Source organism: Bombina bombina, chromosome 5 (genome assembly GCF_027579735.1).
Source record: "Bombina bombina isolate aBomBom1 chromosome 5, aBomBom1.pri, whole genome shotgun sequence".
In the NCBI taxonomy this organism is placed as follows: Eukaryota; Metazoa; Chordata; class Amphibia; order Anura; family Bombinatoridae; genus Bombina; species Bombina bombina.
In genome coordinates this window covers 799784667-799799897 of record NC_069503.1, presented here as the reverse complement: position 1 = coordinate 799799897, position 15231 = coordinate 799784667, and the positions used below count along the sequence as shown (strand labels likewise).

Sequence of the window (15231 nt, the reverse complement as noted above, 5' to 3'; positions counted from 1 at the left end):
ATCGATGCAGTGAAGCCCATAATCGATTCAGGGTCAGTGATGTCATAAAGCAACGTTGCGTTACGTGACCCTGCGCTCCTGCCCTTATTACTACCGCGGCTGCTCACTCACTGCTCGAGGGTTATGTGCTGAGGCTCATACATTGTTTGGCGCTGCAGCGCCATCTTACTCCTCCTCTCTCCCACATATTAAGCCCTGCTCACTCACTGCTCGAGGGTTATGTGCTGAGGCACATACACTGTTTGGCGCTGCAGTGCCATCTTACTCCTCTTTCCCACAGTTCACTGTGTAAGTGTGTAGACTGGTTTGTTCAGCCGTGCCTCCTTATACTTCCCCCCTCTCACAACGTCTGTGCAGAGAGCCAGCTAGCAACACAACTTATTGACACTATTCCGCTCCGTTACTTTGCAAAGTAAGTGGGAGGAAAGGGAGTTAAAGTTTAAAGGTTAAGGGTTGCCGTTTACAGCATGGTGTCTGCAGCGTAGTACTAGACAGCACGAATGAATAACCTGCAGCAGATACAGCAGCCTCAACAGCCACTGAGCAGTAAGGTAATGTTAACTGCTGATGTCTGTGGAAGAGATAGAAATTAACCCCTTATTGACACCAATACACTGTAGCACTATTTATTCACTCTTTTTAGTTTTTAAAATGTGTGTGTATGTAAATAAAAATACCTGTTCATCCACACCATGAAAGCTGTAAAATAAATTCTGTCTAAATGTTTTAACCTGCTTCTAAATTATAAAACAATATGTCAAGCCATAATGTGTATTAGTGCTGTAGGCTATTGCATGCTATTTTGTACTGAATAAGCGCTCTTTTGGGTTCCCCCTCCAATTTTTAAAAAATTGGAACTGCCACTATGTGATTAAAGTGATTAGTATGCTTGATCACATGACTCGTGTGTGTGTGTGTATAATTTTTTTTGTTAAAAATTTAAATCCTTGGCATAAATAGGCCAGTAATCGTGATGCATCACGATGCATCGCCGAATCGTTACCATGATAATCGTAATCGAATCGTGAGAACAGTGAAGATGTGCAGCTCTAATATATATATATATTCACATTGAGACATTTATATGTGCAAGTATGTATCTCTATGTTAAAGCCCTTTGCATGTCTTTTTTTCTAACACCTGAGACCTCAAATCTTTGAGCTCTTATAACTTTATTATGCAATTTTTTAATAATATTTTTTATTAGAAAGTGTTATTGTAAATGTATTTTTGCTGTGTATTGTTCCACTTTTTATTCAAGCATAACATTTAACCAGAGATCTGAAGATGCACTCAAATGATCCCGTTTACTTTCAACTTGTATTACGTGCACTACTTCCAATGCATGCAAACAGCCACAATAAACCCAGTATTGTTTGCGCGCAATTGTTAGCGCACCACTCGTAATCTAGCCCTATATGTAATGATAAACAGCAATATAAGGAAAATGAAAAGAAAATACTTTACATGCCTTGAGCACAGATCTCTCTTGTTTTCTCATATTTTCTTTATTTTTACTTTTGCTTCTACACTTATTTTCCTTGTTGCTCATATCCTGGTCTTGCTTACCTAGATGGGACATTAACCCTTTAAGGACCAGGAAATTCAGAGAAAAACTTGTCCAAAAGACCAGAAACTTTTTAGTATTTATGATATCACTCCGTTTAAACAGAAATAAAGCCTTTTTTATTTACCTATCAAAACTATATATTTCTCTTGTTAAGTGTATCCAGTCCACGGATCATCCATTACTTGTGGGATATTCTCCTTCCCAACAGGAAGTTGCAAGAGGATCACCCACAGCAGAGCTGCTATATAGCTCCTCCCCTCACTGCCATATCCAGTCATTCTCTTGCAACTCTCAACTAAGATGGAGGTCGTAAGAGGACTGTGGTGTTTTATACTTAGTTTATTTCTTCAATCAAAAGTTTGTTATTTTTAAATGGTACCGGAGTGTACTGTTTATCTCAGGCAGTATTTAGAAGAAGAATCTGCCTGCGTTTTCTATGATCTTAGCAGAAGTAACTAAGATCCTTTGCTGTTCTCACATATTCTGAGGAGTGAGGTAACTTCAGAGGGGGAATAGCGTGCAGGTTTTCCTGTAATAAGGTATGTGCAGTTAAAATATTTTTCTAGGGATGGAATTTGCTAGAAAATGCTGCTGATACCGAAGTAATGTAAGTAAAGCCTTAAATGCAGTGATAGTGACTGGTATCAGGCTTATTAATAGAGATACATACTCTTATAAAAGTGTATTTTAAAACGTTTGCTGGCATGTTTAATCGTTTTTTACATATGTTTGGTGATAAAACTTATTGGGGCCTAGTTTTTTCCACATGGCTGGCTTGAATTTTGCCTAGAAACAGTTCCCTGAGGCTTCCCACTGTTGTAATATGAGTGGGAGGGGCCTATTTTAGCGTTTTTTTGCACAGCAAAAATTACAGACACAGACATCCAGCTTCTTCCTGCATGATCCAGGACTTCTCTGAAGGGCTCAAAAGGCTTCAAAAGTCGTATTGAGGGAGGTAAAAAGCCACAGTAGAGCTGTGGCAGTTGTTGTGACTGTTTAAAAAATGTTTTTGTCATTTGTTATTCCGTTTTTGGTATTAAGGGGTTAATCATCCATTTGCAAGTGGGTGCAATGCTCTGCTAACTTATTACATACACTGTAAAAATTTCGTTAGTGTAACTGCATTTTTTCACTGTTATTTCAAAATTTGGGAAAATTTGTGTTTCTTAAAGGCGCAGTAACGTTTTTTATATTGCTTGTAAACTTATTTTAAAGTGTTTTCCAAGCTTGCTAGTCTCATTGCTAGTCTGTTTAAACATGTCTGACACAGAGGAACCTACTTGTTCATTATGTTTGAAAGCCATGGTGGAGCCCCATAGGAGAATGTGTACTAAATGTATTGATTTCACCTTAAACAGTAAAGATCAGTCTTTATCTATAAAAGAATTATCACCAGAGGGTTCTGTCGAGGGGGAAGTTATGCCGACTAACTCTCCCCACGTGTCAGACCCTTCGCCTCCCGCTCAGGGGACGCACGCTAATATGGCGCCAATTACATCAGGGACGCCCATAGCGATTACCTTGCAGGACATGGCTGCAATCAGGAATAATACCCTGTCAGAGGTATTATCTAGATTGCCTGAATTAAGAGGCAAGCGCAATAGCTCTGGGGTTAGGAGAGATACAGAGCGCGCAAATGCTGTTAGAGCCATGTCTGATACTGCGTCACAGTATGCAGAACATGAGGACGGAGAGCTTCAGTCTGTGGGTGACATCTCTGACTCGGGGAAACCTGATTCAGAGATTTCTAATTTTAAATTTAAGCTTGAGAACCTCCGTGTATTGCTTGGGGAGGTATTAGCTGCTCTGAATGACTGTAACACAGTTGCAATTCCAGAGAAATTGTGTAGGCTGGATAGATACTATGCGGTGCCGGTGTGTACTGACATTTTTCCTATACCTAAAAGGCTTACAGAAATTATTAGCAAGGAGTGGGATAGACCCGGTGTGCCCTTTTCCCCACCTCCTATATTTAGAAAAATGTTTCCAATAGACGCCACTACACGGGACTTATGGCAGACGTCCCTAAGGTGGAGATCCAATGGATAAAAAATTGGAGGGTTACCTTAAGAAAATGTTTATTCAACAAGTTTTTATTTTACAGCCCCTTGCATGCATTGCGCCTGTCACTGCTGCGGCGGCATTCTGGTTTGAGGCCCTGGAAGAGGCCATCCAGACAGCTCTATTGAATTAAATTATTGACAAGCTTAGAACGCTTAAGCTAGCTAACTCATTTGTTTCTGATGCCATCCAGGATTTAAGCCATCCAGGCGCGTAGGGCGCTATGGCTTAAATCCTGGTCAGCTGACGTGACTTCAAAGTCTAAATTACTCAACATTCCTTTCAAGGGGCAGACCTTATTCGGGCCTGGCTTGAAGGAAATTATTGCTGACATTACTGGAGGCAAGGGTCATACCCTTCCTCAGGACAGGGCCAAATCAAAGGCCAAACAGTCTAATTTTCGTGCCTTTCGAAATTTCAAGGCAGGAGCAGCATCAACTTCCTCCGCTTCAAAACAAGAGGGAACTGTTGCTCATTCCAGACAGGCCTGGAAACCTAACCAGTCCTGGAACAAGGGCAAGCAGGCCAGAAAGCCTGCTGCTGCCCCCAAGACAGCATGAAGGAACGGCCCCCTATCCGGAAACGGATCTAGTGGGGGGCAGACTTTCTCTCTTCGCCCAGGCGTGGGCAAATGATGTTCAGGATCCCTGGGCGTTGGAGATCATATCTCAGGGATATCTTCTGGACTTCAAAGCTTCTCCTCCACAAGGGAGATTTCATCTTTCAAGGTTATCAGCAAACCAGATAAAGAAAGAGGCATTCCTAAGCTGTGTGCAAGACCTCCTAGTAATGGGAGTGATCCATCCAGTTCCGCGGACAAAACGAGGACAGGGATTTTATTCAAATCTGTTTGTGGTTCCCAAGAAAGAGGGAACCTTCAGACCAATCTTGGATCTAAAGATCTTAAACAAATTCCTCAGAGTTCCATCATTCAAAATGGAAACTATTCGGACCATCCTACCCATGATCCAAGAGGGTCAGTACATGACCACAGTGGACTTAAAGGATGCCTACCTTCACATACCGATTCACAAAGATCATCATCGGTTCCTAAGGTTTGCCTTTCTAGACAGGCATTACCAATTTGTAGCTCTTCCCTTCGGGTTGGCCACTGCCCCGAGAATTTTTACAAAGGTTCTGGGCTCACTTCTGGCGGTTCTAAGACCGCGAGGCATAGCGGTGGCTCCGTATCTAGACGACATCCTGATACAGGCGTCAAGCTTTCAAATTGCCAAGTCTCATACAGAGATAGTTCTGGCATTTCTGAGGTCGCATGGGTGGAAAGTGAACATGGAAAAGAGTTCTCTATCACCACTCACAAGAGTCTCCTTCCTAGATTCTGTAGAGATGAAAATTTACCTGACGGAGTCCAGGTTATCAAAACTTCTAAATGCTTGCCGTGTCCTTCATTCCATTCCACGCCCGTCAGTGGCTCAGTGCATGGAAGTAATCGGCTTAATGGTAGCGGCAATGGACATAGTGCCATTTGCGCGCCTGCATCTCAGACCGCTGCAATTATGCATGCTAAGTCAGTGGAATGGGGATTACTCAGATTTGTCCCCTCTACTAAATCTGGATCAAGAGACCAGAGATTCTCTTCTCTGGTGGCTTTCTCGGGTCCATCTGTCCAAGGGTATGACCTTTCGCAGGCCAGATTGGACGATTGTAACAACAGATGCCAGCCTTCTAGGTTGGGGCGCAGTCTGGAACTCCCTGAAGGCTCAGGGATCGTGGACTCAGGAGGAGAAACTCCTCCCAATAAATATTCTGGAGTTAAGAGCAATATTCAATGCTCTTCTAGCTTGGCCTCAGTTAGCAACACTGAGGTTCATCAGATTTCAGTCAGACAACATCACGACTGTGGCTTACATCAACCATCAAGGGGGAACCAGGAGTTCCCTAGCGATGTTAGAAGTCTCAAAGATAATTCGCTGGGCAGAGTCTCACTCTTGCCACCTGTCAGCGATCCACATCCCAGGCGTAGAGAACTGGGAGGCGGATTTTCTAAGTCGTCAGACTTTTCATCCGGGGGAGTGGGAACTCCATCCGGAGGTGTTTGCTCAATTGGTCCATCGTTGGGGCAAACCAGAACTGGATCTCATGGCGTCTCGCCAGAACGCCAAGCTTCCTTGTTACAGATCCAGGTCCAGGGACCCGGGAGCAACGCTGATAGATGCTCTAGCAGCTCCTTGGTTCTTCAACCTGGCCTATGTGTTTCCACCGTTTCCTCTGCTCCCTCAACTGATTGCCAAAATCAAACAGGAGAGAGCATCAGGACCTGGTATGCAGACCTAGTGGACATGTCATCTCTTCCACCATGGACTCTGCCTCTGAGGCAGGACCTTCTAATACAAGGTCCTTTCAATCATCCAAATCTAATTTCTCTGAGACTGACTGCATGGAGATTGAACGCTTGATTCTATCAAGGCGTGGCTTCTCCGAGTCAGTCATTGATACCTTAATACAGGCTCGGAAGCCTGTCACCAGGAAAATCTACCATAAGATATGGCGTAAATATCTTTATTGGTGTGAATCCAAGAGTTACTCATGGAGTAAGGTTAGGATTCCTAGGATATTGTCCTTTCTCCAAGAGGGTTTGGACAAAGGCTTAACAGCTAGTTCTTTAAAAGGACAGATCTCTGCTCTGTCTATTCTTTTGCACAAGCGTCTGGCAGAAGTTCCAGACGTCCAGGCATTTTGTCAGGCTTTGGTTAGGATTAAGCCTGTGTTTAAAACTGTTGCTCCCCTGTGGAGCTTAAACTTGGTTCTTAAAGTTCTTCAGGGAGTTCCGTTTGAACCCCTTCATTCCATTGATATTAAACTTTTATCTTGGAAAGTTCTGTTTTTGATGGCTATTTCCTCGGCTCGAAGAGTCTCTGAGTTATCTGCCTTACATTGTGATTCTCCTTATCTGATTTTTCATTCAGACAAGGTAGTTCTGCGTACCAAACCTGGGTTTTTACTTAAGGTGGTTTCTAACAGGAATATCAATCAAGAGATTGTTGTTCCATCATTGTGTCCTAATCCTTCTTCAAAGAAGGAACGTCTTTTGCATAATCTGGACGTAGTCCGTGCCTTGAAGTTTTACTTACAGGCTACTAAAGATTTTCGTCAAACATCTGCCCTGTGTGTCGTTTACTCTGGACAGAGGAGAGGTCAAAAAGCTTCGGCAACCTCTCTCTCCTTTTGGCTTCGGAGCATAATACGCTTAGCCTATGAGACTGCTGGACAGCAGCCCCCTGAAAGGATTACAGCTCATTCTACTAGAGCTGTGGCTTCCACCTGGTGCCTTTAAAAATGAGGCCTCTGTTGAACAGATTTGCAAGGATGCGACTTGGTCTTCGCTTCACACCTTTTCAAAATTTTACAAATTTGACACTTTTGCTTCTTCAGAGGCTGTTTTTGGGAGAAAGGTTCTACAGGCAGTGGTACCTTCCATTTATGTTCCTGCCTTGTCCCTCCCATCATCCGTGTACTTTAGCTTTGGTATTGGTATCCCACAAGTAATGGATGATCCGTGGACTGGATACACTTAACAAGAGAAAACATAATTTATGCTTACCTGATAAATTTATTTCTCTTGTAGTGTATCCAGTCCACGGCCCGCCCTGTCCTTTTAAGGCAGGTCTAAATTTTAATTAAACTACAGTCACCACTGCACCCTATGGTTTCTCCTTTCTCGTCTTGTTTCGGTTGAATGACTGGATATGGCAGTGAGGGGAGGAGCTATATAGCAGCTCTGCTGTGGGTGATCCTCTTGCAACATCCTGTTGGGAAGGAGAATATCCCACAAGTAATGGATGATCCGTGGACTGGATACACTACAAGAGAAATACATTTATCAGGTAAGCATAAATTATGTTTTTTTGTAGAAGACAGCTTAAGGTATTCATCTAAGCCCATTTTGGTATATTTCATGTCACCGTTTTAACACATAGAGGCCCATTTATCAAGCTCTGTATGGAGCTTGTGGTTCCTCGCCAGAAACAGCAGTTATGAAGCAGCGGTCTAAAGATAACCCTGTCTGCTTGCTCTGAGGAGGCAGACAGAAATCGCCAAAATTCAACCCGATCAAGTACAATCGGGTTGATTGACACCTCCCTGCTGGCGGCCCATTGGCCACGAGTCTGCAGGGGGCGGCGTTGCACCAGCAGCTCTTGTCGGATCAGGTCCACAAGACCTTTGATACATAGGCCCCCAAATGCGATCACATTAAAAAATTAACTTTTTCACAAATTTTGGATTTCTCACTGAAATTATTTACATACCGTTTGTACAGTCATAACACAAATGGTTGTAAAAGCTTATATGAGATCCCTTTGTTCAGAAATAGCAGACATGCATGGCTTTGCCATTGCTTTTTGGTAATTAGAAGACTGTTAATTGCAGCTATGTGCCACACTTCTGAAATTTCTGGCAGTGAAGGAGTTAATCGGGTAGCTTGTAAGGTTAATTTTAGCTGTAGTGTAGAGATTACCCTCCCACCTGACACCTCCCATCCCAGATCCCTACCTGATCTCTTCCCTCCCACACCCCCACTGGCCACCACCATCTTAATACTGGAAGAGTATCACTGTTTGCATTGGTGATCTACCTTCATATGCTAAAGGGAGCATGATCAGCGCTCCATTACCTTATGAAGGCAGATGCCTTCTGCCTCTGACTGTGGTCTTACCTGTTAGAGCTAACAGCTGGGACCACAGCATGAGGCAAAAGGTAGGACCTGGGTACTACATCAACAGGGTATGCTAGGCAAAGTCCCCTGTGGCATAGTACCTACGTCCTGGTGGCTTAAGGGGTTAAACACTAAATACATTTTATAAGCGTAGTATTGGGGTAATTATTTCCCATCTTCCTCTAGTCACAGGTGCCGCCATTTTGAAATCTGTCACTAAATTCCAGTGCTGATGTGTTTGTGCATGTGCACAACTCACCTTCAGATACCTGCAGTGTAATCTAGAATGGCAGCACCCATGATTAGAGGGATTAGAGGTGTCCCTTTAACGTCCTCCTATCATGTCTTCTAGATAGGCTCAGTAGCTGCTGATTGGTGGCTGCACATAGTAGCCTTGTGTGATTGGCTCACCCAATTTCATTGCTTTTTCTTCAATAAAGGATATCTAAAGAATGAAGCAAATGAGATAATAGAAATAAATTGAAAAGTTGTTTCAAATTGAATTCTCTACCTGAATCATGAAATAAATATTTTGGGTTTAGTGTCCCTTTAATTTAACCTTTAAATTCTTTCTATGTACAGCACTTTTCTGGTACAACTGGTACAATTGTACTTCTTATTTTGTAAAATATTGTGCAGAATATTATGATAGTGCACATTATTCCATAATAAAACATTTCAGTCTATCTATTATTTACACAACACAGCTGTCAAGTGAATCAGCCCATACATTAAGCTAGGTGTTTGCTGTCATGTTTATCATTAGTAGTATAAATCCGGGTTAAATAACAACGGGGTTATGTTTGGGTAGTGGGTACGTTTATGACCTTGTTTTGTTTTCTTTGTTTCAGCTGAATTAGAGTTTGTCCAGATAATCATCATAATCGTGGTTATAACAGTGATGGTGGTGGTCATAGTCTGTCTACTAAATCATTATAAGCTCTCAACGTGGTCCTTCATTAACAGACAAAGCCAAAGCAGACGGCAGGAAGAGGCTTTACAGCCGGTGAGTCTCATACTTAATATACACCACTTATTTGATAACAAAGTATCATAGAGTGATATCTTTTAGATCTAGACACGTTCTAGGGGCCAAGAGTCCTATGTTTCTCTAATGTTACTCCTGGATGTTGTATTATTTTACTATCTATATGTTTGTGTGTCTATCTGTCTGTGTGTCTATCTGTCTGTGTGTCTATCTATCTATCTATCTATCTATCTATCTATCTATCTATCTATCTATCTATCTATCTATCTGTGTTTGATATACATTTTTCAACCCTTGCTATTGTACTATTCGTGAAACTTGCAAACATGAACATGGTAGGGATCCTACAGGTTGTTTTTCTGGAGCTTTTTTTATCTGTTTAAATGTTCTGAAAGCAAAAAAACTATTGCTGTTGCTTAGCTAAGGGCTTATATTTTGTAGGGTGTTTTATGTAATGATTCCCAGTTTGGTTCTAATTCTTTGTGTGTTTGTGAAAGGCTAGGATTTACCATTGGAACAAATAAAGGCGACTTCCAGTCATGAATTATAAAATACTTCATGCTGAAAGTTCCTTTATTTGTTTGAAGCGTTGCCGCACTGAACTGCTCAGGCAGCCCACGGCAGAACGCTGTTTTGCTGAGAGGTAACAATTCCACCTCTTAGCCAATAGCCGTGGCCTGCACGAATATTTGCTAAGAGGTGGAAACGTCACCTCTCAGCAAAATAGTGTTCTGCTGTGGGCTGACCTGGATCCTAGGTATGCTTTTCAACAAAGGATGCCAAGTCAGCGAAGCAAATTAAGTAATAGAAGTAAATTGGAAAGTTGTTTAAAATTGCATGTTTTCTCTGAATCATGAAAGAATCAATAAGTGCTTTATTTCCTTTTAAACATTTCCAACATAATATCCTCTCCACTTTTAAAGACTGGGTAAATGTTCCTCTATAAAAATATTCACTTTCTATAATAAATAAATAAATACATTCTGTTTACTGTTAAAAATCCTTACAATCTACATTTGTCTTTTTTCATGTTAGTTGTCATTTAAACAGAACTCTCTCTCTCTTTTTTTTTTTAATACAAAAAAAATTGACAGTGTGATAAATAAAGGACAGCTTACGTTTGTCAGCATATACCCAATGTCGCTTGTGGCATTGAGATTTTAGTTGTCCATTTTGTGATAGGAGGCATGTGTCATGCATGACCCAGACATCTGACTGAACATCGCAACTTTACTCTGCAGGCGTAGAGAAAGGCATCGCTGCAAGAGGCAGTCAGCTTTCATTAGAATATACTGTAGAAATGTTTGTATGCAGCTTTAGGCCAGCAGTTCTGGTGGAAATCCCTTTTGTCTTTTGATAGTTTTTTCTCCGGCCATTTCAGGACATGAAGTTGTCCTTTTACTGTTAAAGAATAATGCAAATACTCATATTGCTCCAGAACTCCTCAAAAAGTATTTTGTTTATGTTTTATTAAATATTACTTTGCAACTTTTTAAGTATTTGTATGTTCTTTCATTTTTTTTCCAAATTAATACTTTTTCCTCTGCATAAAACAGTTTCTCTCATTCCAGATCTGTTTGAACTAAACTTGCTGTTATTTGCTGTTGGTCAGGTGTAGACATATTGAGGAGGGCAAGGAAAAGGGGCACTTAGTGATTACCTATCAATGATAGGAGTATGCAGTACCTTAAGAAAAGGGAATTCCGTCATGGAGGTTATATAAGGGGTGGATGTGCCATGGCAAAGCCCCTATTTCACCTGTGCTTCAGTTAGAGGGGCTTAAAGGGACAGTCCAGTCCAAAAAAAACATTCATGTTTCAAATAGGGCATGTAATTTTAAACAACTTTCCAATTTACTTTTATCACCAATTTTGCTTTGTTCTCTTGGTTGTCTTAGTTTAAAGCTAAACCTAGGAGGTTCATATGCTAATTTCTTAGACCTTGAAGGCCGCCTCTAATCTAAATGCATTTTGATAGTTTTTCACAACTAGAGGGCATTAGTTCCCGTGTTTCATATAGATAACATTGAGCTCATGCACGTGAATTTACCATGGAGACAGCTCTGATTGGCTAAACTGCAAGTCTGTCAAAAGAACTGAAATAAGGGGGCAGTCTGCTGAGGCTTAGATACAAGGTAATTACAGAGGTAAAATGTGTATAATTCTAACTGTGTTTATTATGCAAAACTGGGGATTTGGTAATTAAGGGATTATCTATCTTTTAAAACAACAACAATTCTGGTGTTGACTGTCCCTTTAAGACACCCCATCTGAAAGCGTTAACATGATCACAAAGACAGTGGTAATCTGCCACATTACTAAGCATCTGGGATGCTTTTATAAAGGGGAGGAGGGTCTTTTTTCATAGCCCTTATCTCCCTCTTTAAAGCTCGCAGAGGGGCATAAGACCCCATATGGGAAAGAAGGGAGTGTCACCTTTTTCCAGTGAGCGGATGCATGCCCCTCTTGTACTTAGCGGTCGATATACGCGCCCCTCGCCGCCTCAGCTCGCCTCTGGCGAGGCAAATTTCTCTGGAGAAAATTACCATTGCACACAAGCGCTATTTTGCGCTTGCGTGCAGTCCCACCCCTGCCCACGCACAGCCAATCACATGTGGGCAGGAGCTGTCAATCTTCTCGGTCGGACTAGACTGCGGAGATTGAATTTCGCCACCTTAGAGGTGGCGAAGAGGTTGCTTGTTAAATACGGCGAGCAGGTTCTTGTGAGAACTTGCAGCCGTAGGGGCTTTGATAAATCGAGCCCTAACTGTATGATGGGACAGGGACTCAAAAAGGACTTCTGTACACTGTTCACTCAGGATAAATGTGCTGCTTAAAGACAAGTTGTACAGACATGTTAAATTGCAGGCATTGTTAGCTACATTTTCTTGTGAGGATTGTCCTATTATAATATAAATATAATATAATAAATATAATATTAATTATATATAATAATTATTAAAGGACAAGAGTGATTAGCAATACTACCATGTTCCTATCTAATGTCTCCCTGTAAATTTATTTTTACAGTGATTTTATCTTTGTCCCCCCCCCTCAATGTTATTCTGTTTTGGGCCCTATATTATTTACAGTTTTACATCAGAAGTGCTGTGTAGCAAATCCTCTGCTGAGTGCTTTCCATTTCTTTCATCTGACTGTTGTAAACGCTTGCTGATTTCCTAAACCCACTGTATCAATATGTATGGAACCTACACCCACCACCAAGTGTTACAAATATTCTGTACTGTATATCTCAGGCTTAAACAGCAGTCTTTTTACAGTTAAATATTTTACTGCAACCTATCACTGTCCTTTTCAAACTGCAGTCAGTACCAGGTGGTTCGCCAGAATCAAATTGAGGTTTTCTAATTTATGGCCTTCTCTTTTGCAGTTCATTAGATGTTTAGGGAGCAGTGGAATCTGTCTGTGGTCTCATAATACCTAAACCACCAGGGTGGAGACTAATGCTGTCCATTTAGCCAATTTCCCACACAAACTGTTTAAATGTATTAGAAAACTAGCACACAGACAAGGACTTGTAATGTAATACACACAGATAAAGTGTCTGGGATCTAATTCATGGAAAAAGCTGTTCTATATAGTTGTGACTTCATAGCTATACACAGTAATCTTACTCATAGATGTCTTCCCCTTCTAGTTTTAGGGGCCGATTTATCATCGGTCTGTCCGACATGATCCACTCGATGAATGCAGACAGGTTAATTTTTATACAGAATATAATCTGTATTTTAAGTAATACTAAAATCTGAATAGAATAAATCTATTTTTAGTAACATTACCACATATTTATCCAGAATTGCATGTGCAGTGATCACATTTTTAATGAGTATGATCTTAAAATATTTATTGTACCAACTCTAGAATGAAAGAAAACAGTTATCTGAAAAAAAGATGTCAATTTGCTTAATTCTTCAAAATCCAAGTATTTGAGGACAGGGGAGTACATATGCGCCCCTGTCCGCCGCAGCTCGTCTCTGGCTGGCAGAATTGCCGGAATTCAGCATTGCACAAGAGTGCTATTTCCATCTTAATGGGAGGAGAGTCCATTGCTTCATTCATTACTTGTCAGAATTTATCATTGCACAAGCAGTTCTTCTGAACTGCTTGTGCAACGCCGCCCCTGCAGATTCGCGGCCAATCGGCTGCCAGCATGGGGGTGTCAATCAGCCCGATCCTATAGGATCGGGCGTATTGCAGACCGCATCCTCAGAGGCAGCGGAGTTAAGACCGCTGCTTCATAACTGCTGTTTCCGGCGAGCCTGAAGGTTCGCACATAGACAGGGGCATCAAGGGCCACTCGGCCCTTGATAAATCGGCCCCTTAGTCGGAATGTCAAAGAGACATGATTATTCATACACAATATAAAATTGCCTCTGGCTTAACTAGAAAATTGATCAGTTTGCATCCAGTAGTCAACTCCAGCCTTGTGAATGTCTAACATGGTCAGTTTTTACCTTTGCATAACGGGTCATCTACAGATGTGTTTTGTTACAGTCACATAGATTAAAATTATGGAGCATCGTTTAAGGATTATTAGTACCTTTCAAAATATGCAAAATAATGTCGCACAAAACTCTTATTTAATTAACAGTCTGGTTGGGAAACAAATTCCCAAATATAGAATTACAAAACCCAGAGTTATTGAGAAATCAACACTTTTCCTTAATATCTATTTAAAAAATTAAATGAATAAAAATGATCAAAATTTCCCAACAGTAAGTCAGAGTCTACTCTGTCTGCATCTTTGATTTGTTTTCTTGTGTTCTAAAAGGCAAATGCTTGTCTATATTTATTAAAATAAAAAAAACGATTTAATTTCTGATTACATTACTGTACTTTCTTTCTGATGGTACTAAGGCCCCAATTTATCAAGGTCTGTCGGACCTGATCCGACAGTGCGGATCAGGTCCGACAGACCTCGCTGAATACGGCGAACAATACGTTCGCCGTATTCAGCATTGCACCAGCAGCTCACAAGAGCTGCTGGTGCAACGCCGCCCCCTGCTGACTCGCGGCCAATAGAGGGTGTCAATCAACCCGATCGGGTTGATTTCCGGCGATGTGTGTCCGCCTGCTCAGAGCAGGCAGACATGTTATGGAGCAGCGGTCTTTGTGACCACTGCATCATAACTGCTGTTTCTGGCGAGCCTGCAGGCTCGCCAGAAACACGGGCATCAAGCTCCATTCGGAGCTTGATAAATATGCCCCTATGTATACAACAGTATTAAAAATGCTATAAAACTACATGCATAAGCTGTATTATTACATGTAAATATTTCCTGAACCACATAAGATATTGTTGTTTACACTTGTTCCCATCCCCTCTACAAGCTGTCCCAATTTACAGATGCAAATATACAAATATTCCAAAATCCAAACCTTTTCCGTTTCCAGGCAGTTTAGATAAAGGGGCATATTTATCAAGCTCCGAATGGAGCTTGATGCCCCGTGTTTCTGGCGAGCCTGCAGGCTTGCCAGAAACAGCAGTTATGAAGCAGCGGTCACAAAGACCGCTGCTCCATAACCTGTCTGCCTGCTCTGAGCAGGCGGACAGACATCGCCAGAATTCAACCCGATCGAGAATTCAACCCGATCGGGTGTCGGATTGTCCTTCCCAGGCACAGCTGTAAGTATCATTCAAAATCAACATTATAAGATACTTAAAGGTACACTGAAGGCAAATTGTTTCTATTGTGATTCAAATAGAGCTGCTGGTGCAATGCTGAATACGGAGAGCGTATTGCTCTCCGTATTCAGCAAGGTCTGTCGGACTTGATCCGCACTGTCGGATCAGGTCCGACAGACCTTGATAAATAGAGGCCAAAGAGTTTTGTATGTGTATCATTAAAGGGATATGAAACCTAACAATTTTCTTTTATGATTCCGACAGAGCATACTATTTTATCAAACTTTCCAA

At 41.5% G+C, this 15231-nt stretch overlaps 1 protein-coding gene across 3 annotated transcripts in view; it reads left to right on the top strand.

The window, feature by feature from the left end:
• Positions 1-15231, top strand: part of LDLRAD4 (low density lipoprotein receptor class A domain containing 4) — a 91953-nt gene that overhangs the window by 37210 nt on the left and 39512 nt on the right. For all 3 annotated transcript variants that reach the window (XM_053714889.1, XM_053714888.1, XM_053714890.1), the window contains exon 2: positions 9158-9312. In XM_053714889.1, the coding sequence (XP_053570864.1) occupies positions 9158-9312 (155 nt within the window). The remainder of the gene's footprint in view (positions 1-9157; positions 9313-15231) is intronic.